Source organism: Anabrus simplex, chromosome 1, assembly GCF_040414725.1.
Source record: "Anabrus simplex isolate iqAnaSimp1 chromosome 1, ASM4041472v1, whole genome shotgun sequence".
NCBI lineage: Eukaryota > Metazoa > Arthropoda > Insecta > Orthoptera > Tettigoniidae > Anabrus > Anabrus simplex.
The window spans coordinates 314,504,421-314,531,824 of NC_090265.1; the positions used below are offsets into that span (position 1 = coordinate 314,504,421).

The 27,404-nt window shown below is 39.3% G+C and overlaps 1 protein-coding gene across 2 annotated transcripts in view; it reads left to right on the plus strand.

The window, feature by feature from the left end:
• Nucleotides 1-27,404, plus strand: part of LOC136856736 (protein tumorous imaginal discs, mitochondrial) — a 244,530-nt gene that overhangs the window by 132,366 nt on the left and 84,760 nt on the right. For both annotated transcript variants that reach the window (XM_067134815.2, XM_067134816.2), the window contains exon 5: nucleotides 19,651-19,782. In XM_067134815.2, coding sequence (XP_066990916.1) covers nucleotides 19,651-19,782 — 132 coding nt within the window. The remainder of the gene's footprint in view (nucleotides 1-19,650; nucleotides 19,783-27,404) is intronic.

The window sequence follows — 27,404 nt, forward strand, 5'->3', positions numbered from 1 at the left end:
AGACCAGTTGGAAGACGGAGAAGAAGGTGGATGGATCAGATTTGGAAGGATATTAGAGAAGCTGGATTGGATGTAGCGGAAGTAATGGAGCAGGAAAAGTGGAAGGACAGAAAGAAGTGGAGGAGGCTTGTTAACCACATCTGGGCGACTGGATTGGGACGATGATGATGATGATGATGATGATAACAGGCATAACACAATACATTTGTATAAGAGGTATTATTGAACATATTAACATTACTTCTTGTACATTGTATGCCTGTTTGTTCGACAGTGGTGAGCTTTAAAGGAGGAAGATTTATTGATGTCCTTTTGCCTAGATGTGTACAAAAAGGACGGGGAAATTAGTACCGGAGCCACCCTAGGTTACTGCATAGTACTGGAGCTATCCTAGGTTACTACACCAATCACGAACGGAAGTTTTGTCTTGCAAATCATCTAGGCTACTGTTTTATCAATACTAGGCTACTGTTTTATCAATCACTAGGGGCAGTATTTTCCACAAGATCCCCTGGCCTACTGCTGAATCAATCACGAAGGGGAGTTGTCTTCAGCAGATCCACCGGCCTACTGCTGTATGAATAACGATGACAGGCTTTGTTGAGTACAACCCTTGGCCTTAGTGCTGTATGAATAACGAGTTTCATTGAGCAGATCCCTTTGCCACAGCAGTTTGAATCACGATGGGGAGTTTTGTTGAGCAGAACCCCTGGCCTAGTGCTGTATGAATCATGACTGGGAGTTTTGTTGAGCAGATCCCCTGGTCTAGTGCTGTTTGAATAATGACGAGTGTTGTTGAGCAGATTCCATGGCCTACTGGTGTATGAACGACGACGAGTTTTGTTGAGCAGATCTCCTGGCCTAGTGTTGTATGAATGATGGGGAGTTTTATTGTGCAGATCCCCTGGCCTAGTGTTGTATGAATCACGATGGGAAATTTTGTTGTGCAGATCCCCTGGCCTAGTGCTGTATGAATCACGATGGGAAGTTCTGTTGAGCAGATTGTTTGGCCTACTACTGTATGAGTTTTGTTGAGCAATTTCCTAGTCTTTTGCTGCATCAATCTCAAGGGGGAGTTCCCCTAGCCTAGTGCTGTATCAATCATGATAGGGAATTTTGTTAAGCATATTCCCTAGGCTTCTGCTGTATCAATCTGGCCAGGAAGTTTTGTTGAGCAGACCCTCATTTTGAAGTGGTTTCTCAATTATGGGTGAAAGTTTGCTTGCACTGACACTACATGTTTACTTTTGCGACAGACTCTGCTTGATATTTGTCGTGGAGTAGAACTGACTGCATACATTATCAGCTTCTTCACTGATGTATTGGCTGCTGACTTGGAATTCCTCCCACTTAGCTTATTTACTTTAGGAGCTATTTATTCTATGTCACCTCTTTCTCTTGACCGGAAACGTATTCAAATAATCCCTGTCGATATTTCTAATGATATTTCCAACACTGTTTCACTCTACAATTATGCTTACTAGAACAGCAATATCATTCGCATCTACAACTGTCTGAATACAGGGACTTTAGCTCAGATACAGGCTCAGTAGATAAGAAAGCTTTTCCTGAACAGAGAAGTCATGTTTGAAGATGTAAAGCAACGGCATTATAATACTGATAGTGGTTTCTTTGCAATAGGTTTTGCTGTATCACTTACTCATGAAAGGAATGCGTGTGATGAGTGCTGCAATTGTTAAAATTCCCCGAGCATATTCTGCACACATTGAACATTCAAAATAGGGTATCCCCTTTTCCTGTTCTCTCGGAGAATGTTGCTTTGGCCTGTGAATGTTTAAGTAAGGTAATACCTACAACCAGTAACGAAGAGAAGAAAAGCCCTTTGGCTGACCAAAATCCATACAAGGAGATTGACCAATGGAGTTGCTCTCTACATCTCGGGAGCAGCATCGAGAAGCTGTTAGGCGTTATATGAGGGGCGTTCAATGTATAATGCAACACATTTTATTTCTTGACCAATTTCGGTTTTAAAAAATTGTAATTTTGTTTGGGACATCTTTGAATATTTCCGCTTTGTCTCGTAGAGTCATTGATTTCCGATAGGTGGCAGTGCTATAACTAGCCTTCAAAAGTGGCGTCTGTAACGAAGGTGCGTACCAAACAGGGGGCAGTTATTGAGTTTCTTTTGGCGGAAAACGACGGCATCACAGAGATTCATAGGCGTTTGCATAATGTCTACGGAGACCTGGCAATGAACGAAAGCACGGTGAGCCGTCTCCACGACAACACACAACCTCGCACAAGTCTGCGCACCCGACAAGAGCCCATGAAACTTCAGTGTACTGTTCTTCCTCATCCATCCCGCAACCCAGATCTCTCACTTTCTGATTTCCATCTGTTTGGCCCAATGAAGGATGCACTCTGCAGGAAGCACTATGTGGATGATAGGGAAGTTATCGATGTAGCACGACGTTGGCTCCGACATCGACCAGTCGAGTGGTACCATGCAGGCATACAGGCCCTCACATTATGGTGGCGTAAGGCCATAGCATTGAATGGAGATTATGTTGAAAAACAGGGTATTGTAGCAAAGGGATTGGGGAATAACATGGTGCATTTGAGTCCTCAAGAAAACCAACCTGCTTTTGGAAAAAAAGTGCTGCATTATGTATTGAACTCCCTTTGTAGTAAGAAAAACCCTGCCGATATTCCCAAGCACATCCTGAAGTCAGTAGACATGCAGCCAAATGTTTTAAACAGAGTGATGCTGAGACCAAGCAGTCCCATCACCTTCCTCCTAATTAAAAGAACACGGTTTTGATTGCCGTCTACAGTGGTGAACAAATTCAGTTTCACCTTATCGTCTCGAAACAAATTTTTTTTAATGGTTTGATTGTTTTAAATGCTCAATTTGCCATGCTCCACTCTTTAAAGAAAAGAGAGGCAGGAAGAAATGGTGTTGTGGATGAGGTGTCTGTAATATTTTAGACCGCCCCCCCCCCCCCCCCCCCACCGATCATGAAATACATCAATACCCCGATTTCAGATCTCGGTCTCGTGTGTACAACAAAACATTTGCCTTCAGTGGCCTCATTATTCCAGGTGGATGGCAACACCCTAAAAATAGAATAAGCTTTGTAAAAATATTAGGCAGGCTATACCACTGTTGTACGACTATTCTTATAGTGGCCCCTACAATTATCCGTCCTCCTTTTTTTAAGACGGAGAAGCTTGAAACAACTAGGCTGAACAACAAAATCTTAACCTTACAGTTGTCAAGACATTCTCAGATTTATTGCGCGCAATAAATCCTTACATTCATCTCTTCAAACAGCTGCAGGACGTAACATCGTGAGGTTGGTGCTGTTCTAAGCAGTGACAAAGAAACCTATTACCGAAGAAAAAATTGTTATTTGGGAGCTCGGTGAAGGAAAGCCTCAAAACAGGAGACATTTTTCATCCTCTGTACGAGCCTTTTCAATATCCGCTGCTCTATTAATGTGGTACACCTGGCTGGCACGTTCAATGCGTTGACAACGGAAAAAACATTCTCAATTAAATACATAAGATGCTTACTTTTGTCTGATTGACGATTTTGTGAATTTGACACACTTTCCGAAACGTGGTTAACTGACATATTTGCACGCATTGACGAGGAATGATTGCATCACTTAAATGTTTCACAAAGTAAGGGTAGTAAACAACTCCTCAAGAACAACTCCCTTTGACAAAGTGCAGTATGTTGTTTCTGATGTTAGGCATGTTACTATAACTACCCATACAGGGCGTCTTCAAACTGAACGAGCAGTCCTTACCCATGAGCAGTGAGGTCACCAACAATATTTGCAATGAAGACTGTTCAAGGCCAGGGGGCGTTGTTGCTGGAAGGGTTTATTTGTCTAGCACCTTTGCTGGAAAAGAAAGGTACATGAAAGTTAAGTACCTCAACGCGATGGCCTTGGTAAAATGACTGGGCAGCCCAACTAATATTTTGACCATTATATCTTTTTTTTTTTTTTGTAATAACAAAGTTTTTATTCTAATCCACCTGTTCAATACATTATAATGTTGTCACATTTAAAATATCTTCATCAATTAACAAGTTATTTATGGGACATGTTTCGCTCCCTTATAGAGCATCATTAGCCAGATCTGAATCTCGAAGAATGGTTATGTTCGTAAACTGACTCCAAAACTATTGAAACATTTTTTTCATAAACTTAAATCTACTCTATTAGAATATCATAAAATACATAAACTTTGATCATGCCTTAATAACATGGGCTTAGTAGGAGATATACATTAAAATTGTGGTAGAATGAGTTATTCTAAAATACTTAAAACAAGTAGCATGTTTAACATCTTTGAAATAGGTGAAATTCAATCTTAAGAACTAAATTCGAAAGTTTCTTTGTAATGAAATTTAGTAAAAGTTTTATATCCTTTAAGGATAAGAGTCTATAAAGATTCAAAGATCTCATCGATTTGATAATTGAACTTGTGATAGGATCAACAAAATCTGAATCTTCAAACTGAATGGTTATGTTTGTAAACAATGACTCAAGAACTATTAAACCATTATTTCATAAACTCAAACTTAATTTACTAGAGTATCATAAAATCCAGAATCTTTGGTGACATGTCTTAATAACTTGGGTTTAGTAGGAGAGGCACATTAAAACTGTGATAGAATGAGTTCTTCTAAATTACTTAAAACAAGTAGCATGTCTAACATATTAGAAAGACTTGAAATTCAGTTTTAAGAACTAAATTTGAAAATTTCTTTGCAATGAGGTCTGGTGAAAGTTTTATATCCCTTAAGGATAAGAGTCTATAAAGATTCAAAAAATCTCTGCGATTTGATAATTGTACTTGTAACAGGATAATATTGATCTTCATGAAATTTAAATACTTGTCATTCCCCTTCCAAAACCACACCTACTAACAGTTCTCCTCCTACCCCTACTCCTTCCCCTCAACTTCTACCACCTCACTCATACAACACAAGGAGTAGACGCGGAACAGCAAGCAGTCGCCATACAACCTTAGTTAACACTAAACTGTCAAACGACCATTGGAGGGGTAAGTAAAGTTCGAGAAGTACGCAATTAACTAGCAACACAACTTCCGATTACTTACAAGATTCCTTTTCTTGCTACAGAATTACGAGATAAACTACTTAACAACTTTTAACCACGATCGTCGATTTACATCCCTTTCAGTCATACCTTTTTAAATCTGCAATTTCAACGTATGGTCACCGACGTCAACAAGAGCTATTTATTCAGCAGCACTGGCCGTGGTCAAATGACAACAAGTATGGCTAGTGTATACAGTGGACGCCACTGCGTAGGCTATTTGGAGCCTCCGGCAGTGCCAATGCACTATGAGAGACTTTGTCTCATTACCAAAAATTGATGCCTACCTGGCCATCAGATGATATAGATGTTGATTCCCATAGGGAACCTGGAATATTTGTCCCGAATGAGTTAATTTATAATACCAGTATAAATGGTCCGTTATTGGACATTAAAATTATACAGCTAACTCATGTGTGTTGGTGGGTGTGCTATTTACCAAATGATGAGCCCAACTTAACACACTGGGCCAAACGCTGGCAACCAGGAATGAATTGAGTTAGCATAATTTCTCTTTCTTCAAATGAAATTTTCAAACCATTGAGCTATTTCCTGTAAAGATTTTATTTGTTGGTTTGTTTCCTGAATAACATTGGCCAGAAGAGTTAGATCATCAGCAAATCCTAGACAGTTTAAACGTATGTTATTCTTCTGGGTTCCAATTTTTATATTTTCAGAGTTCTTGTTAGAGTAAGTTCAGTCAATTTTTTTAGTTTTGGTTGAAGTCCGAAATGTCTTAAAATTTTTAATAATGATGGCCTGTGGATGGAGTCTTAAGCTTTCATGAAATCTATAAACGTTATTGAAAGGGGCTTGTTTTGTTTTCTGTAATATGCCATGACTAGCTTCAAGGTTATTTGTTCAGAGCAGCTTCTCCAGGGTCTGAAGCCTCCCTGGTATTGACCTAACTCTTGATCAAGTTGTTCTTTAATCTGATTATATGGTATCTTAGAGAAAATCTTATACGTGCAGTCAAGGATGGAAATACCTCTATAGTTGTCTGGATTACTTCTTTCACCTTTCTTATGAATTGGATTAATTATAGCTGTTGTCCATTATTCTGGGAATTTTTCTGATATCCAAATCTTTTGTAATATCATATGGAGGGATGTGTGAGTCTGCACTACTGGCGTATTTCCACATCTCTGCAAAAACCTGGTCTTCTCTACATGCTTTGTAGTTCTTTGTTTCATTTATATCAGTGATATATAAGATACAATTATTACAGGAGTTAAGTGAAGATTTTGACTGAAGTGAATTTTGTGAAACTGTAATGGAGCTTTCAAACCAAACACCAAATTTTGTAGAACACACAGTATTTTCAGATGAGGCCACTTTCTGTCTTAGTGGTACAGTGAATCCTCATAGCTGCCATTATTAGTCTCCACATAAAACCAACATTGGATGCTGCAACAGAACGCACAACATCCACAAAAGGTTAATTTATGAGCAGGTTTGCTTTGTGATAACTAAAAGGCCGATTTTAATGACCGAAAAATTAAGAAATCAGACCTCACATTTTCATTGTTTAATTTAGGCCTATAAATGAACATTTGTCAGTTTTGTTTGTTACATTCAGTTTCTGTCAATTTCAAAGTTCTTTTTTATCTTCAGATATGGCAGCACACGTATCCTGAAAAATCAAGAAATAATTAGCAACGGATGATGATCTGATAAAGTATTTAACTAGTTCTCAATCAGCAAATTTCTATAAATTTCTATAAAAATGACGATGAAAATATCCATACCTAGTTTTAGTATTCCTTTCCGGCAGTGAAATTGTACTATGTAATCATGTGCATTTTCAAATTGTCAAGCTCAAACCCTTTTCGGTGGTCAGACAGAAGGTTTCTGTACATGCAGAAACTCCACTCGATGTCACAATATTGTGGGGGCAAATTTGAACAAGGTTATGCCCTCCGGAGAAAACTGCTGCGGAAAACCCCCAAATGTTGTATGGTATTCATAAAGAATGTCAGTTATCATACAAAGCATAGAATAACGTTCATTTGAGAACAGCACTCCTTGCAGTTTTTCAGGATTTTTTTCAGCCACCTCACTCTTCCCTTTCTTTAAATCACACTCATTGTTCTTCACAATATCCAATGTGTCACTAAGTGGAAGCCCCACAGTTTCAAGACGAGTGATTGCTCTTGGTATCACACCAAAATTTGATGATATGAACGCCCAATTTCCGACCAGGCTGGCAGAAGTAAACAAATTTTGCACAATCCTGATAGGCGATGAATCGCAAGGATCAAATTCTTGAGCAACCGTCTTGAAGGCATCATAATTGCTGTCAAGCCAAGTTCCCCAGTGAATAAGGACAGGCTGAGGTGGGAAGGGCAGAGTAGGAGCAGTTTTTTTTCAGCTTTTGAACTTAAAGGGGAGCCTTCAGGAATATTTTCTTGCCATTTGCAATTAACTTATCTACAGTACTTCGTACTGTAGAACCTCTTTGGCCACTCTATGCAACGCATGGGCAAGGCACGTTACGTGGACCATTTTAGGATAAAGTTGAATTAGTCCTTTGGCTGCCTTTATGTATGGGGAAGTTTCAATTACAAGAAGTAGTATGTTGTTTCTTTTTACCCCATCTGGCCGCAGTAAATTCATAGCATCATCAAACATCACTGCAATGGAGGAATGATTTACTTTTTCTAAAACTTCACGCGTCAGAAGAACCACATTACTGGGCTTGTCATCTTTCAGAATGCTAATAATTACATCAGCGAAGTACCTCCCATTTACATAAGTTGTTTTGTCCAATGAAACCCATATCTTGTGGTTGAGAACTTCTTTAAAACATATTCATAGAGACTCTAGATTTAAAAAATTCTCAAAGTTGATTCCTTGCGAATAGGTTGACTGATATACTTCTCTAAGAAACACCTGAAGCTGGTGCTGTTCAATTTTTCAAGGGAATATTTGAAGTAACCATCATCCTGCAGAGATCCTTACAGAATTCCGATCTGTTGTCTGATGGATCAGTAGCTGCACATAAGGCCCTTTCAAAAATCAAACGCTGCCTATTCTCTGCTGCGGAAGATTTTATTAAGCACTTGTGATGTTTAGTTGTAGCGCTGTGTTGTTGCACATTAAAACATTTCTGAGCACACACCTTTACTTCACACAGTTTACAATATAAAATAACACCCTGACTACTAAAATTCTGCTCTCCAAATTCCTTAACAAACTGCCTTGATTTCAAACTGAACACTTCGGTTTAGGCATGTTGAAATTACACTGAAGAATTGGTCTCGGAACAACAAGCCAGACAGTCCTCTATTTTCTAGGAAACAGAAATACCAGTTCATTAGCTACGTATGCACCCAGAATGCCTTCCTCCTGAGTATTGTCAATCACTTTGTGCTCTTGATTAGGAAATTCCAAGAAGATCCCTTGTTCATAATTCCAGTTACTTGCTACCTCCCCATTCCCACATAGAGTAATATTCAGTCCACAAATAGACTACGTAACTATTACAGCAAGATTCCCTCGCCGAATAGCTTGCCACAAAAAACCACTCAATATGAAAATCCTTAGAATATGTGTATGTCAAGCAGAAATATGGCCAATACCTTAAATTTGTCCAAATTATGACTTTTCAAGCAAAAATATGTTGTCATTAAAATCTGCCCCTTACTAATATAATACGACCATTTTTCATAGAAGGAAATTTCAAATTCAGACATTTATCTCCCCTGTTGCTAACTAGTATCACTCCAGCTTTACAAGATTTATGTCCAGGTGGAACAGTACGCTCCAGCTAGAAATATGGTATCAAGATGGTGCCCCAGCACATTTTGGAAGATGTGTAACAGAGTTCTTAAATGCAATGTTTCCTGGTAGATGGATTGGGAGGAGAGGATCTATTCATTGGCCACCTAGATCTTCAGACCTCAGTCCATTAGATCATCCAGATTTTTCTGCAACAAACCAAGCAAATTAATCTAAAACCAAGACTCAGAGAAGAGATGTGTCAGATTAGTCCAAATACTGTGTGAAGGGCAACAACCAATTTCCATGAAAGACTGTGTCATTGTTTGGCAGTAAATGGTGCTCACTTTGAACATGTGTTGTAAAATTAAGGATATCATTAGGTAATTTATTTCTACATTGTGACTTTCAATGGTTATGTAAAGAAAACATTAATAAAGCAACCAGATTAGCAACATGTTGAACAATGCAAAATAATTGTGCCAAAATTTAGAAGAAATTGTATTCATACACAGAATTGCGAGTAGAGAAAAAAAAAAAAAAAAAAGTAACTAACTTGCATTCCCATTTTTAAAAACAGTTTAAACAGTTTTTTGTAACCTTCTGCACAAGTGACTTTTCTTTTTCAAAATTATAGGTATAATACCTAGAAATATATCATTAATAACTTCTACATTTAAAATTGTCAATAAAACTAAAATTTTGAAAGTTATAAGTAATATTCCATAATTATTGTTCACCTGTATATAGATTTTGGTATACCGGGGGAGTTGGCCATGCGGTTAGGGGCCTGTGGCTGTGAGCTTGCATCCGGGAGATAGTGGGTTCGAATCCCACTGTCGGCAGCCCTGAAGATGGTTTTCCGTGGTTTCCCATTTTCACACCAGGCAAAGGCTGGGGCTGTACCTTAAGTCCATGGCCACTTCCTTCCCACTCTTAGGTTTTTCCTATCCCTTCGTCGCCATAAGACCTATGTGTGTCGGTGCGAAGTAAAAAAAAAAAAAAAAAAAATTGATATAGATTAACTGAGCAACATTTGATATTGGTTCTGACTCAGTTTTTAGTTGGTATTCCCTTCTCGATCCATGCTTTTTTTTTTTTTTTTTTTTTCCTAATCATTTTTGGCTTTTGCTTTCAAGCATCAATTTAAGCTAGTCATACCAACCTACCCCACCCGTTATTTTCTTTCCCCTTACTGTTTCCCTTGTTTGCTATTTTGCTGCTTCTACTTGAAAAAGCAGTTCTTAAATCGGCTCTTTGTGGGATTCTGTGATTGTGACCAGATCACCTTTAATTGAGTCTCGCTGGTCTTGAAAATCCTACTTGTTGGCTCTAGTTTTATTGCGTAGAATTTGTTGGTTAATTAGATCTTCTTATAACTGAATCTTGTGGGTCATTAAAATTCTGCCTATTGGTTCTAGTTTTAGTATATATATGTACTTACTGTTATTTAACTCGATTGTCTATTTTTGGAACTTAATGTTCGTATTCCATTATTTGAAATGATTGAAAATATATCAGTAGAGAAGGAATTTTTCTGAGGTATGTAATGTTTCTAATCCCTAAATATTTACCTTTAATTCAGGAATTTTGCCTTCCTTTCTGAAACTTCTTGTAACAGTTGAATCCCCTGCACTTTCTCGCGTGCATTGGTATTCGCACGCCTTTATATCACGTTAATGTTGTTAGTAGTATCTTCATATCCACATGTCCAATTTGGGCTCCACTTCTTCCTCCGCTTCCTTTTAGCACTCTGCTAAATTCATATTATTTATTCTTCTTGGAGTGATAACTTAATCATTTCCTTTTAGGGGATAGTCTCCAATGGGTATTTACTACAGATGTATGACAAATGAACTTCCTACTACCTATTGCATCATCATTAAGCTCAGATGTGCCTCAGCTTGTGTAGTAGCCCACGGTTACTACTATATACTTAATCATTACAGTGTGTGCTGACTCTTGTAGCTTTGAACCCCACTGTTTGCCGCCCTGAAGATTGTTTTCTATGGTTTCCCCATTTTCACACCAGATAAATGTTAGCACTTTACCTTCATTTAGGCCACGGTCGCTTTCTTTTCACTCCTAGACCTTTCCTATCCCATTATTTCCATAAGACCTGTATGTATCAGTGTGACGTAAAACAAATGGCAAAAGAAAAGCTCCTTAGTTGCGTATGAGACTCAAATGCAGGTATGGATATGTGTGCATCATGTAAAAGTGAACAATTCAGGTAGATCTTAAAACATAAAAATTAGTGAGTTTCTGTAATATTTTAGAGAGCATACCAGAAAGAGAAAAGAGACTGAGAACCATCATTGAACCACAGTTAGAGGAGAAATATGGATTCAGAAGTAACAGATCAACAATGGATCTAATTTTTAGCACCTGCATACTGATGGAAAAGTATTGGGAGAAAGGCAAGAACCTGGTCATTGTATTCCTGGATATAGAAAAAGCCTGTGATAGTGTTATAAGAGATAAGATCTGGGAGTGCCTGTGGAAAAGAAATGTGCCTGAAGGACTGGTAAGGAAAATTCAGATATTCAAAGACTGTACTAGCTGAGTACAAATCGGGGAAGGTCGATCATCATGGTTTTAGATCAAGAGTGGATTTTAGCTAGGAAGTGCACTGTCCCCACTATTGTTTATCACTGTTATGGACAATATTATGAAGAACGTCAAGGAAAAGGTTGGTGAACTGAAATGCAATGGCCTTTGCTGATGATATTATGATCTGGGGTGAAACAGAAGATGAAGTACAGACCAAACTCAATGTATGGAAATCCCAGTTCCAGGAATATAACCTCAACATCAGCAAGACCAAGACAGTAGTGATGGCAGTCGACAGAGAAGGGCGTCCAGCAAGTGTAAAACTAGGAGACCACTAGCTAGAATGTGTAGATAGTTTTCCTTATCTTGGAAGTGTAATCTGTGATAATTTGTTCAGAAAGAAAATTACAGAGTGCAAAAGGGATCAGAATTCTACCAACAAGTAAGAACATTTTTATGGGATGACATGATTCCAAAACTGGCCAAACTGATCATGTTTAACAGCTATTTCATACCAATATTGACCTATGGTATTGAAGCGTGCACCCTCACAAAAAGATTCATCAAGACTGCAAGCATTGGAGATGAAATTTCTTAGGTCCACCATCCAGAAGACCAAGATGGACAAGTTAAGAAATAAGAAGGTGAGGAAAGAAGCCGGAATAAAGGCATCCCTATTAGACCAAATCGGCACATCCAGAGTACGGTCGCACAGGCTTGTGATAAGGATGGAGCCCACAAGAATGGCCAGAATAAATTTGGAAAGACAGGTGGAGGGGAAAAAGACCTGCAGGAAGACCTAAAACCTGATGGATGGACATGATCAAGGTTGATCTAGTTACCAGGGGATGGACGGTGGATGATATTCTCCATGACAAGTTGTATATGGACAGGAAGAAGTGGAAGAGGCTTATTAACAGTACCTGGGAAACTGGAACTGTAAAATGATGATGATGACCAGAAAGAGAATTGTTCTGTTCTGGGTTATGAAGTATTTGTTTAAGGAATTTGTTGTATTACTTTGCACACTTGCTATTGATAGGGTGGACACTGTTGATGAAGACATTGATTCTAGTTTGTTGATGATTCAGTTTTAAAATTGAGAAATGAGTCCCATTCAGAATAAAGTCTTTTTTAGTTGAAAATTATTTCTGTGCTCCTTCACCACTAATGGTACTAGTTTAATATGAACATTTGGACAGAACAGTTCAAAAGAATTGATGTGGTCCTTGATCCTCTCAAGTATGTCCCTTTGTACTTGCCATTGGCCTATGAGTTTTGTTTCTGTGACCAAAATTAATAACTTATGTGCTAGAAATTAAAAAGACTGTCAAAATTTCAGGAGTGTTTGGAAAATGAATTAACAATAGCTATGATTATTTTCCACCTGTTGCCATTTTTTGGTGGATGCAGTAATTTGAGGATGGTTGCACAGTTGTACTTCCTCTTAAAACAATCACCAACTACCAACAACTTGTAGTTTTGCATCTGCCTCTTGGCACAGGCTAGAGCAAAATGTAGCTTCCACCATTGTCCCAGTCCCAGTCTCATTCATGACTGACAGTATCAAGCTGCTGAGGTGGTGCTGAGTGATGACATTCGGAGCACAATTAGTGTGTTTCAGAGTTATAAAAGGTGCTATTCATAGGACTGGTCTTGCTGCAATGGAACTTGCTGGCCCAGTGAAGAAAGCAGTGACAAACTACCTCACTCCTTTGTGTACCAGTATCAGATACACATGTTACACCTGGTTGGTTTTGAAACAACTACAAACATTGATTTTTAAAAAAATGTCTTTCTCTTTTGTTGTTGTTGTTGTTGTTGAAATTATTTAATTGTTAATTTTAGAATAATAATGTACAAATTTTTAACCTTTTACATTAACTTGTAGACCATTTAGTCCACCTTACTTTACTGCTGCACCATCATAAGCTAGAAATACCAGTTTCTTCACTCAATTGAAATTGTGTAAATATTTGAATATATGCTGAGACACAGCATTTGCTATGTGATCACTCCTCCTCCTCTGCCTTTTCCCAATTTTTTTGGGGTCATCACTTCATGTATATATAGCCCAATTTTATGGCCAGATGCCTCTACTGGCACCAACCATACGTGGAGAAATGTACTTGCTGTTGCTTGTTTCTGTGGTTGTTGGTAATTTGGTGTATTTATAGATGAAACTGTGTACATAGGCCAACACAAAAACCTAGTCCCTGAACTAGAGGAATTAATCCAGTGGAGTTAAAATGCTCTGTCTTGCTGATAATTGAACCCAGGGCTTTCTGAACTATACTGACCATTCAGCAAAGGAGCTGGACCATTACTTATATCTTTAAACCACAGAAATGTTTAACTCTTTCCGGTGTAATTGTGCATTGGCCAAAATTACGTTTATGCCGCGCTGCAAGCATAGCCTGTAGTAAGATTTGACAATTCATTAAAAATCTAGAATGAGTTATGCACGCATTCTGACAGCTACGCTGTGTTTCTTGATGTATTAGTTGCAAGTGTATTTCAACAGATGGCATTATTACCTAAGACAGGGAATTTACGATATTGAGTGTCCATTAGTAGATGTCGCTCAGTGTGCTCTAAAACATGGCTTCTCGTGGCAATTGAACATTTATTATTTTTATATGATTTTCATTATTATTACATACATTATCAGTATAGACTGTAATGCCTTTCAGCGTTCAGTCTGCAAGCCTCTGTGAATTTACTGTACATTGCAACAATCCTCTATTTGCTACTAGTGCTGTGGCTTCATTTAGTTCTATACCTTTTATCTTTAAATCGTTAGAAACTGAGTGTAACCATCGTCGTCTTGGTCTCCCTCTACTTCTCTTATGAGAGTAAGCGTCCATTATTCTTCTAAGTAACCTATCCTCCTCTATTCGCCTCACATGACCCCACCACCAAAGCTGGTTTATGCGTATAGCTTCATCCATAGAGTTCATTCCTAACTTAGCCTTTATCTCCTCATTCCGAGTACCTGCCTGCCATTGTTCCCACCTCTTTGTACCAGCAATCATTCTTGCTACTTTCATGTCTGTTACTTATAACTCGTATGTATGTATGTATGTATGTTTGTTGGGTATTCAGCCTGAAGGCTGGTTGGATCCTCATCAGGTCCACCATTAGCTGTTATAGATGGCCTAGGTGTCGCTGAAGAGGCATACTAGGGAAATGAGGAGTGAGGTAGTTTCCCGTTGCTTTCCTCACTGAGCCAGAAAGTGCTATTGCATGTCAGTCTGCCAAGCCCACTGAAATGCTTGCACCAACCGACCCTATGAGCGACATTTTCACGCCTTTCATAGCAGCGACTGGCTGCATAAGGAATGGCATTACTAGCATCACTCATACCTCAGCCACTTTCATATTGTCAAAGCCAAGGATAAGACTGAGACAGGTCAATGAAAGTAACAAATTTATTCTAGGTCATATCAGAAGACATAGTGTACTGTAAACACTACATCTCGGCAGCAAAGGCAAACTTCTAATGAATAAGACATCCTGAGTCCACCCAGCTTTCGGTCCCATAAAGCAAAGTTGGACTGAAAAAAGACCGATGTAAAAATAGTTTCGTCCGGGAGCTGACTTCCTTCTTACAGAATACTGTGAACTCACTCCATTAGATTTACTACACCTTGATTCAGTCTCAATATATTACCATCCTTGGGAGAACACAACCTAAATACTTAAAATTATCTACCTGTTCCAGCTTTGTATCACCAATCTGACATTCACTTCTGTTGAATTTCTTACCTACTGACATCAATTTAATCTTCGAACAGCTAATTTTCATACCATACTCATTGCACCTATTTTCAAGTTCCAAGATATTGGACTGTCACTTATTTTGAGTGTTATAGACTAAGATACGTCTTAAATCAGATCATTCTACACATCACTAGCCATGCTGGGAAACTGCTATTTTGTTCATTTAACTCTAGATCTCCCTCCCGATGGTATCACCACCTTGACGAAGGCAAAATACATTTTGCCGGGTGTTTTGGAGGCTTCCGTGTTCAAATGATCCTTAGAGAAATGCCTGCGGGAGCATATGCTCCTGGTAGGACCACCCAAGCCGGACAGGTCTAAGGTGATGATCCAGACTAAGAGTGATACCCTGGTCCTCCAGGTTGGGGGTTGGTACGTGGGGCTAACAACTCCATTACCACAAAACTACATATTGTTCAGAAACCAAATCAAGATAACCGGACGGTCCCAAACTTACAACGACTAAAGCGCGCTAAATGGCAACGATACGGATATATTGGAACATGGAATGTGAAAAGTATCTTTCAGGCCGGGGCTAGTAGAAAATTGGAGGAGGAATTACTTAAATATCAGATAGATGTGGCAGCATTACAGGAGATAAGATGGAAGACAATCGAGGTGACAGATCTACAGCACTACATTTTGTTCAATAGTGGGGAGGAAGAAAATAGAATAGGAACAGGGTTTATGGTCAAGAAATCAGTCAGTCATAATGTGATTGAATATGAAGCAATAAGCCCCAGACTATGCTGGTTAAGATTGAGAGGGAGATTTGCCAACATATCACTAATTAATGTCCATGCACCAACAGAGGATGCCGATGAGGAAGAGAAAGAACATTTCTATGAAAAAATGGAGCAAGTATATGACAAGTTGCCCAAGTATGATGTTAAAGTTGTCCTAGGAGATTATAATGCCAAAGTAGGCAAAGAGAAAGAAAACCACCCAGTGGCAGGATATCATAGTAAACACCAAGAATCAAATGAAAACGGGTGGAAATTGATTGACTTTGCCTTTAGCAAGGAGCTGGTGATTAAGAGCACATGTTTTCCCCATAAGGAGATCCATAAAGAGACACGGATATCACCGGATGGTCTGACAAAGAACCAGATAGACCCTGTGCTGATAGATGCACGACATGCCTCCAATATAATGGATGTGAGAAGCATGCGTGGTGCAGACAGTGATTCAGATCACATACTGGTGAGGATCAAGTTCCGAGAAAGACTGGCAATTAAACCCAGGGACAGAGCTGAGCAGAGCAAGATCTATAATGTAGAACTGTTAAGGGATCTTTCTTTCTTTATTCGTGTCAGAAGTATCAACTTATAGATATTTAACAAAAAGCAACATCTACATTTCTACTATACAAATATACAAGTCTATTATACAATCACAGATAGAGCAACAATATTCAAGAGCTAGATGATGCTTGCCCAGTATTGGGCGACGTCAATAGCGTTGGGGGAGGAGTATAGAGACCGGCTGCAAAGAAAGCTACAGATGGGCAGAAACGGAGATGTGGACATCAACACAATGTGGGAGGAAACCAAGCTAGCAATAAATACAACGGCGCAGGAAGTACTTGGAGAGAGATGGAAACAGAGTAGAAATAAATGGTATGACGAAGAAGTGGATAAGGTTCTGGAAGAGAGAAATCTTGCCCGACAAAGAATGCTACAGAGACCCGCTCGAAATAATATTGCACTTTTTAAAGAGAAACGGAGAATAGCAAAGACATTGATAAGGAACAAGAAAAGAATAGAAGAAAAGGAGAGAGTGGATGAAATGCAGAAGAATTTTGAAAACAAACAAGGCAGAAAATTCTTCCATGGGGTTGGACAAGTAAAGAAGGGATATCAACCCAGAATGAATATGCTTAAGGATGAGACTGATAGACTCATTGTTGGGAAAGAACGAATTCTGGAAAAATGGGCAAAACATTTTGAAACATTACTTTCTGTCAGACCAATAAATGAAGAAAAAGAAGGATCAGACCATATGGAAACTTCAGAGAGAGATGAGGAGGATGAATATGGAGATGAGTGTGAGGAGGAAGAGATGGATGAGGGGAATGGAGATGAGGATGAAGACGATATGGGATCACCATCGATTGAAGAAATAAGAGATATTATAAAACAATTGAAGAGCAGTAAAGCCCCAGGGAATGACCTCATAACAGCAGAAATGGTAAAACATGGAGGAGAAGTGTTGGTGAAGAAAATACACGAGATAATTAAAAAGGTATGGGAAATGGGTACAATGCCGGAGGACTGGACACTAGCAAATATATGTCCTATACATAAGAAGGGGTCACGCATGCAATGCAAGAATTATCGAGGTATATCCTTACTGAGTATAGTATACAAAATCCTCTCTACAGCCATAACAAAGAGTTAGTAGTAGAGTGAAAAGAATTATAGGGGAGTACCAAGCTGGTTTCAGACCTGGAAGATCGACGATGGACCATATTTTCACCATGAGAATGACTCTGGAAAAGACATATGAATACAACGTTCGACTAGGGCATCTTTTTATAGATTTTAAACAAGCCTATGACAAAGTTAAGAGATCGACATTGTGGGAAACAATGAAGGAGTTTAAATTCCCACAGAAGTTAATAAAATTGACTAAGATGACCCTGGAGAACAGCAGAAGTCAGGTAAAAGTGCAGGGAAGTCTGTCAAGATCTTTCAGAACCGAAGAAGGCCTGAGGCAGGGAGACCCCTTATCACCAGTGTTATTTAATCTAGTGTTGGAGAAAGCTGTAAGATCAGTAACTACTGATCCGGGTGGTAATATTTACAATAGACTGATCCAAATTTTGGCTTATGCAGATGATGTGGTGATATCTGCTAGAAGTAACGAGGCACTTACAACTGCCTTGAGGGAGCTGAAAGATGAGGCTGGGTCCTTGGGCTTGGAGATAAGTGAGGCTAAATCTAAATATATGGTAACAGAGAGAAATGGAAGGAACATTGAAAAACTCCAAGTGGATGGTTACACCTTTGAAGCAGTAGATAGCTTCACATATCTTGGCTCAGTAATAACATAAGAAAATAAAGTTGAGACAGATATTGTAAATCGAATTAAGGCTGCCAACAGATCCTACAGGGCACTGAATCCCCTTCTCAGAAGTAAAAACTTAAGCAGGAAATTAAAACTGACTCTCTACAAAACAGTAATTAGACCAGTGCTTATTTATGGGAGTGAGGCATGGGTATTGACTGAGACCACAGAGAGGAGATTAAATGTGTGGGAAAGGAAAGTACTGAGGAAGATAGGACCGGTGAAGGAGGGAGATTTATGGAGAATCAGAACAAATGAAGAAATAAGATTATTGTATAAGGAGCCGGACTTGGTGACATCAATCAAAATGAGACTAATTGGATGGCTGGGGCATGTACAACAGATGGAGGAGGGAAGACTTCTAAGGAAAGCACTGACAGGACACCCTGGGGGCAGGAGAAGGAGAGGTCGGCCCCGGATGAGATGGTTGGAGGATGTGGAGACTGATCTGAGGACCGTTGGAGTCAGGAGGTGGCGTAGGCGTGCTGAAGACCGGGACGACTGGAGAGCTGTGGTCAAGGAGGCCAAGGTCCTTAAAGGACCGTAGAGCCATGGAGTAAGTAAGTAAGTAACTCTATATCTCCCTCATTAAGGCATTGGACATTAATTTTTAATGCCTATTTCCCCAAGAGAAAAGACACATCTCTGATCATGTGACTTCAGGATTCTTCAATGTGCTTCACTTTCCTGTCATCAATATCAGTTGCTCAGGATTAATCTCTAACGCATAATGCAGTTCATTCATCCGAGACAAACTGAGCCCTTTTCTAGATCTTGGAGTGAAGCTTGCTGTGCTATCATAGGAGAAACAGTCAAGAGCCATACGAGTTGAGATGAGGGGACCAAGAAAGAAGTAGAATGGATGAAGTAAAAGGATGAACAAGAAAGGGAGATAAATATGGAAGCATTTAAACATACACTAACATCCCCTATGTAAATATTAGCTTTTGGAACTAATATATCTGATAATATTATATCAAGTTAAATATACAAGCAGACAACAGAGTTTATTTGTATGTTCCAAAAATCAGCATTTTCTGCTGGTGGAAGTTCAGAGAATTTCATGTGTCATACTTTGCCTCCAAATATGAAATCAAATCAATGGTGTGTCCAAATAGGTTTCACAGTGGAAGCCTGCCTCTTTTTTTGGCATTAATTCTTATACTACTTGCTACTGATACAATATTGATTGTTTGATGACCACCACTTCTTTCATGTGTATATGACTTTCATTATAGTAGTGGGAATGTAAATCTATTGTCCTTACTGTACCCTATTTAATTAAATCCAAAGCATTGTTGTCATTCCTTAAAAACTATAGTTTCTGAATAGTTATACTTTAAGAATAACTATTGAAAGTTTCTGAATTGTTATACTTTAAGAGTAACTATAGAATGTGATTTTTTATTCCATGTTCAATTTACAGGTCCATTTGTGATGCGCTCAACGTGCAGATACTGCCATGGTAGCAGAGTCTATATCAAGTTTCCATGTGGCGAATGTGAAGGAAAAGGAAGTACTGTTCAACGAAAAAATATCACTGTTCCCGTCCCAGCAGGTTTGTCTAAAAACTTATAATTTGGAAGATATATTTTGTAGAATTTTGGAAAATATCCGATTTTAAAAATCTCTAGTTAATTCAGTACCTCATTTACTGTTCTGCATGAATTTTCTCAGGTATTATGACTTTTTAGATGTACATCTAAAATACAAGTATTTAAATGCAGTTAGATTTCATATTAGCTAGATTGTAATGTCCCTTCCCACTGCTCTCACTTTGTAAGGTGTAGTTCACAGTCTTAGTGCCACAGCCATCTCACTTTTTTTTTTTTTTTTTTTTACTCTCCTTCAGTCAAACACCAGGTAGCTTAGTTCTTTTCAGTTGTTTACCTTGTTGTTTCTTAAATGATTTCAAAGAGTTTATCCAATAAATACTATTATTTCTGGATAAAAGTTACTTATATACATTAACAAGTCTGTAACAAAAAAAGCCAAAAGCCCACGAGCCACGAAAACCTACGTACTTTAATTTGGAAATTTATCAAACTTCTCCATTTGGTAAATCATTCCAATCCTTGCATTTCATGGCCTTCGGTATAATGTAGGCAATGGTAGGACATATGGATCTGTGCTGAGATACCCTTCACTTGAACTGCAGAAGTAAGTATAAGGTTTGTTTAGGAGAGGATGGGGGATGCAGGTGAAGTATACACCCATGGTATCTCCTGCCTTGAACCATGAGATTACCTGTGATTAGTACCATCATGAGGAACACCATGGGTCGACTTTATTTGTGATTAGTACCACGTTGTGAGGAAAACCATGGGTCTGTGATTAGTATCATCATGGGTGGATCACTCTGGGTTTACAGTACTGTGATTAGCACCACTATATGCGGAACATTATGGGTTAACGTTGCCTGTGGTTAGTACCACTTTGTGAGGAACACTTTGAGTCTACATTACTTGTGACTAGTACCGTTACATGAGGAACACCATGGTTCTGCTATACCCACTATTAGTACCATTATGAGGGGCTGGTGACCTGGATTTTGCACCTCTTTAGACAACAAGCATCATCGATTTAGGATTTTGGTTTGGAAGCAGCCCCTTGTTCAGTTTATACCATTCTTTTAAGTTATTTTATGGGAAGGTGGGGCATTGTGGGTCGGATCCACAGTTTTCAGTTCATGATCATTGTTCATTGTCGTCTTTTTGAATTCTAGTCACTGGATGGATTATATGGTTATTTTAACTTTCAGTATTTTGAGTTGGAACGGATGATTATTTTAAATTCATATTCATTCATTCTTTCATCATCTGGTCATTGGATGAATTTTGGGATTTTAATTGCCATTACATTTTGTCTTGTACCATTAGGGGTCGATGACCTAAATATTGGCCACCTTGCAAAAAGCATCCATCGTCATCGTCATGTTTAGAAAGGTTATAGGGAGGCTTCTTAATGCAATATTGTTACCCATTCAAGTAATAGTAAGCGATCCTGCACATTTCTTATCCATTTCGCACCAATTATGAAAACCATTATATTAGCATTGTAGTCGCCCTTGTACAAAGGCTATGCCAAAGGTTTATTGCAGCCCGTAAACTGTAATTCTTAGGACAATGGGATTCTTTTCATTGGGGACAGCAATGTTTCTCGACCTTGGAACATGCGCGTGCAACCCCTCCCAGCAGTGGTTCCTCCACAGCGTGGGAAGAAAGTGCAGGCAGTGCTGACCCAGACATGGTGCAAGATGGATCTGTTGCACCACGATTTTTGCGCGATGATTTTTTATGATTATAAAAGGAATTTAAATGCCGAAGAATGACATTCCTCATTGCTGCGTGTTTTTGGTGAGGCTTCCCCTTCTAGGGCCACAGTTGGAAATTGGTTTCGCGAGTTTTCAAGGGTTGGTAGTCAATTGAAGATGAATGTCGTCCAGTCACCCAGCAACAGCTGTGACTCAAGAAAACATTGATGCTGTGAGGAAAATGATCAAAGAAGATCCACATCTTACATTTTGTGACATTGAAGGGACCCTAAATATTGGGTCAATAGCAACGCAGACCATCGATCAGAATTATTTTAAGCCTTATCAAGAGATGTGCCCTTTGGGTGCCACATTCCCTGATAGAAAGCCAAAGGGAGGAGAGAGTAGATAGGTGTCGTTTCATGCTAGAAAAATTCAATGGAGGGCAGTCCCAAAATACAATACCGTCACAGATGATGAAACATGGGTCTACTATTATGACCCTGAAACGTAGACAGTCTTCTGTGTAGTGCTTTCCAGGGAAGGAACCACCCACAAAGTTACAAATCTGAGTTCTGGAAAGAAGAGGGTGGCAACTTTTTTTTTTTTTTTAATTATTATTATTATACAAAAATGGGACATCTCACCTCTGTGACCTTGGACACACATCATACAGTCAATGCTGAATGGTACGTGAATGATTGTCTTCCCAAAGTTCTTGCCACATGGAGTTCCCAGCACCTGAAGTCCAAGAGTGGGCACCTTCTGCTGTCTCACAACAGTGCACCTTCGGACAGGTCTGCCAGAACAATGGACTTTTTGGAAAAGGAAAAAGTGTGAGTGTTACCTCACACCCCCCTGTTGACCTGACCTGGCACCATGTGACTTCTCTCTGTTCCCTAAGACCAAGGAAAAAATTCATGGGCAGTGGTTTTCGTCAGATGAAGAGGCCATTGCAGCATATGAGAGTGCATTAAGCGACATCCCGAAAGAAGCTTGGACTGAGATGTTTTCTAAGTGGTTTCAGAGCATGGAAAAATGTATATGTGCTAATGGGGAGTATTTTAAAAAGTTGTAATTTTTGTTTTGCAAATAGTTTTTTCTCACACTCTGCTGAAAACTTTCAGCATAGCCCTCGTACATTTGATGCTGATTGACTAGTATCTGAGCATTACCTGAGGGGTTTCTGAGCCATAAGCAACTCAACATGCCTCTAAGTTCCTTGGACTAGGCAAAAGCATTAGCATTGTTGGATGATGGCCGTAGATTTCACCATGTAGCAGTGGTTTAAAATTCATCTCTTACCAGCATTCATTGGGCTGTGAAATGTTTTCAGAATCATTGTAGCTACCAAAGAAAACCTGCTTCAGTCCATTCGAGGTGCACTTCTGCCTTGCAAGATTGCCTTTTTAGGCTATAAGTGTTGAACTAATGTCTTACGGTGGTTAAGGCTCGGAATAATCTGATGCAAGTCCACTACGTACCTGTGAGTGAGAACACAGCTGGAAGGAGGCTCCACGAGGTAAATTTAGCCTCTAGAGGACCAGCACTTCTTGCCGCAACAAGGGAGAGACAGTTTTCATTTTGTGCAGGTGCATGAATGATTTGAGGATCAGTGGAGACACATACTCTTCAGTGATGAATCCAGATTCAACCCGAGGTTACATGACTGTAGAGAGAGGTTGTGGAGAAGGGCAGGAGAACACTTTGCCTTCTTTACCTTCGCCTAGACTACACTGTTTGGAGGAGGTTCCTTTATAGTGTGGGGTGGTGTAACTTCAGATGATAGTAATAATGTTATTGGCTTTATGTCCCACAAACTACATTTAAGGTTTATCGGAGATGCCGAGCTTCCATAGGATTTTTTTCTACGTGCCAGTAAATCTACTGACATGAGGCTGACGTATTTGAGCACCTTCAAATACTGCTGGACTGAGCCAGGATCGAACCTGTTAAGTTGGACTTCGGGTGCTGTAACCTCAATGTGGCAAGGACTTTGGGAAGACAGTCATTCACTCAGCCTGACATAACTTCATATAACTGTACCACTGAGCAAGTTGGCTGTGCAGTTAGGGGTGCACATCTGTTAGCTTGCATTTGGTAGATAGTGGGTTCGAACCCCACTGTCGACAGCCCAGAAGATGGTTATCGTGGTTTCCCACTTTATCTAAGATGAAATTCTACAAGAATTAAATTGTATTAAGTCCACCTGTTCATTATGTTTGCCATTTGATAAATGGTCTGTCTAAAAAGCTACATAGGACATGTTTTGACATAGCCTAGAGTTCATCATCAGCTAAAATAACACAAAGATGAGAGACATATACAAAAACAGTGATACATAAAAGACTTAAAATACAATCAACAAATGCAATAGCAATCTATGTTTAAAATGTTCATAGCTTCGGTTTTGGACAAATCTAGTAGTAACAGGTGAGGGTCCAACTGTATTTATCACAACTATTGGTTGGCTGGAGGAATACTTTAAAATTGTGAAGACAGTCAAATGTTATCTATATGTTTCCCACTCCTAGCCCTTTCCTGTCCCATTGTCGCCATCAGACCTATCTGTGTCAGTACGATGTAAGCAACTTATAAAGAAATAATTAAAAACTCCTATAAGGCACACAGGTACGTTGGGGAGATTCTCATTAATTATGTAATGCCATTTGCAATTGTTTCTGCTTCTCGTAATTTTAAAAACTGTACCTTCTTAAATGGAAATGTTTCGAGCACTGTTGTCTTTGAAATAGGAATGGAAATATTCTTTCTTTTATGCTGTAATTCATTATAGACCACTATGCCTTTCGGTGTTCAGTCTGCAAGCCTCTATGAATTTACTAAACATTGCCACAATCCTCTATTTGCAACTAGTCTGTGGCCTCATTTAGTTCTATACCTTGTCATAGGTCTGATATCCTAATTGTGGTAAAATCTTCAATAATCATATTAATAGATAAAATAATAGGAGTTATGATCTATAAATTGTGTTAATATATTGTTTTGTGTCCCTGGACGTAAAACGTCCATATACTTACCCTGCTTATATATTAGAATGGTCAGTTTACGACAGGATTTTTAAAGACTTGTGACATAGCAATGGACGTATTAACACACAAAGACTTCCAATATGCCGCCAAGAAACATCACCAATAGGTCATTGGTGTGAAACATGTATATATTCTTTGTAAATTGTTTTAAAATAAAGAATGTTTGTGTTTTAGGCAATAAAAAGATAACACAAGCGCGAGAATAAAAAAGAATGATTGAAGAGAACGTTATGTGTATCGTAGTGACAAAGTTGTTACACAAAAAAGTAAACGTGTTCTTGTGTGATATTTTTCTTTCGTAAAGAATAAAAAAATCGCATATTGAGGACGATAAATTGGTGACCGCAACAGGATTTTCGAAACTCAGCAATGAAGATTGATCAAATGACCATGGTGATTTTATGGTAGGCTCTGGCATCGCGAGGTTTACCAATGCCTGGAAGCAAGGCGGAGTTACAAGTGAGGCTGCACCAGAATTTGATAGAAAACGACGAGGACCAGGCAGTTTTGACTTCAAAATCACCTTGGAGAAGGAAACCAACGACTGGGTAAGCATTATGCTTGCACAACTAACTACTTTGATCGAGGCCCAGTCTAAAAACATCGAGGACCCAATCTGAAAAAAGGGAAAATCAAGGCCCAGTCTCAAGAAATAAAAGGCCAAATCAATTCCTGGGTCAAAGATCTGAAAGAAGATATTTCAAAACTGAATGAAAAAATAAGCAGCGTAGAATTAGATGTAGATAAAGTAGTAAGTGATGTGCACACCTTGGAAAACAAAGTCGAGGAGAAGATTGGAGAAATCGTGTGGGAATCCAAAAGTTTTAAAACCGAAGTACGCCAGAAATTTACAAAGTTTGAATCCGAGGTTAATAGGAAAATTTTAACCCTGGAGAAAAACATTTCTGTAAGCAGTGATCAATCTAGCATATAGCAGAGGTATGGACCTTCCCCTTGGAGATACCAGTCAATCCCAGAGTAATCAAAGACAGCCTTCCGGAATTTCATTAGAGATTCGAGCGGTGTCCTAAAGCATTTCTAAAGGCACCGGAGTCTCTACTGGATAGGACAAATATACCCACGGAAATATATTTACAAATTGTCAGCCAGCAGCTAAAAGCGTCAGCAGGGGCTTGGTGGCAGAATAGTCAAGGGCTTAGCCTCGACTGGGAGGAATTTAAGAAACAATTTGTCCTGAGATTTGACTTGGAGTCTGTCCAAACTTTGATACAAAAAAAGTTCCTAACAGAAGTGCAACCCATTGGAATGAGAGCAGGAGCTTTCATAATTCAAAAACTCCAGTTATTTAAGCAAGTCCACAAAAGGGAAAATATTGATACGAGTGTCCCTTATATAATTGAACTGCTACATGATCAGGTTTGATCACTTGTTAAGGTGGCACGACCAAAAACCTTTGAAGAGCTCTGTCACAGTGTAGCAAAATTAGACAAAGAAACAAGTTACCATATCTCAAAAACGAAAATCTCAACAGCGGAAGAACCCCGGAAATGCTACCAGTGCGGGCAGACCAGGCATTTTAATGGCCAATGCCCGGAAAACTAGCGTGGGACCATTCGAGTTGGGGTAAGGAGGGTTCCGAAAGAATGAAGAAGCCCCAGATACATGACACCTAGCTAGAAAGTAAACATATTGGTCAAATCTGTAGTGATGATGAACCTAATCCATCCCACCCGGCTATTAACTTGACAATTGATGATAAGCCTTCAGTCACTGTCCTTGACACTCAAGCTTCACACTCGTTTGTGAGCATGAATTGTGCAAAATGATTAAAACCTGCTCATCCTGCTAAGGTGGCAACAGTCAAGGGGGCAACTCATCACATGCATTACGAGATTGAGGGTTGAACCTTTCTTCAAGCCAGGTGCTCTACTGAAGTCGATATCCTGGTGAGGGTTGTCAAGGATTTGATACCCGACATAATATTAGGACACGACTTCTTAGCAAAATATGGGATAGCGACTGATTATACCAAACCCAAACCTCATGGCACTACAGTCCTTGAAGGGCCTTGGCCTACAAAGCGACCGCTGCTCAGCCCGAAGGCCTGCAGAATATGAGGTGTCGTGTAGTCAGCACGACAAATCCTCTCGGCTGTTATTCTTGGCTTTCTAGACCAGGCCCTCTATCTCACTGTCATATAGCTCCTCAATTCTAATCACGTAGGCTGAGTGGACCTCGAACCAGCCCTCAGGTCCAGGTAAAAATCCCTGACCTGGCCAGGAATCTAACCCGGGGCCTCCGGGTAAGAGGCATGCACGCTACCCCTATACCATGGGGCCAGCTGATAAATTATACAGCCAATGAAATATTCTTTGGTAATAGGGAATAGGTAAGAAAACCCCCACGAGTTCTTTGGTAATAGAGAATTAGGTTAGCATGGGGTGAAAATAAAGCCTTTGAGTCGGAAACTTTAGAAACCTATGTATTGGCTGAACTGAAAACAGGACTGTTGAGGGTGGAGGAGAAGGAAGACCTTGAAGTTGCTGAATAAGTTCCCGGAGGTCATTACTGATAGAATCGGTTTTACCACAACAGTAAAACATAAAATAATTTATAAGGATAATACCCCAGTTAAACAAAGGCCTTATCCCAGATAAACGAAAATTCATAGTAAAAATGATCAACGAAATAGAGAACCAAGGATTGATTGAACCTTCAGTATCAGGATAGGCTTCTCCAGTAGTACTACCTAAGACGAAAAATGGTGATTACTGACTTTGTGTGGACCTACGTCAGGTAAATAACAACACTATTATCAAATGCCTACCCCATGCCGGATCTCCGCCATCTGATAAAGCAAGTGAGTGGGGCAAGTCTTCAGTACCCTCTATTTGAACTCTGGCTACTGGCAAGTAG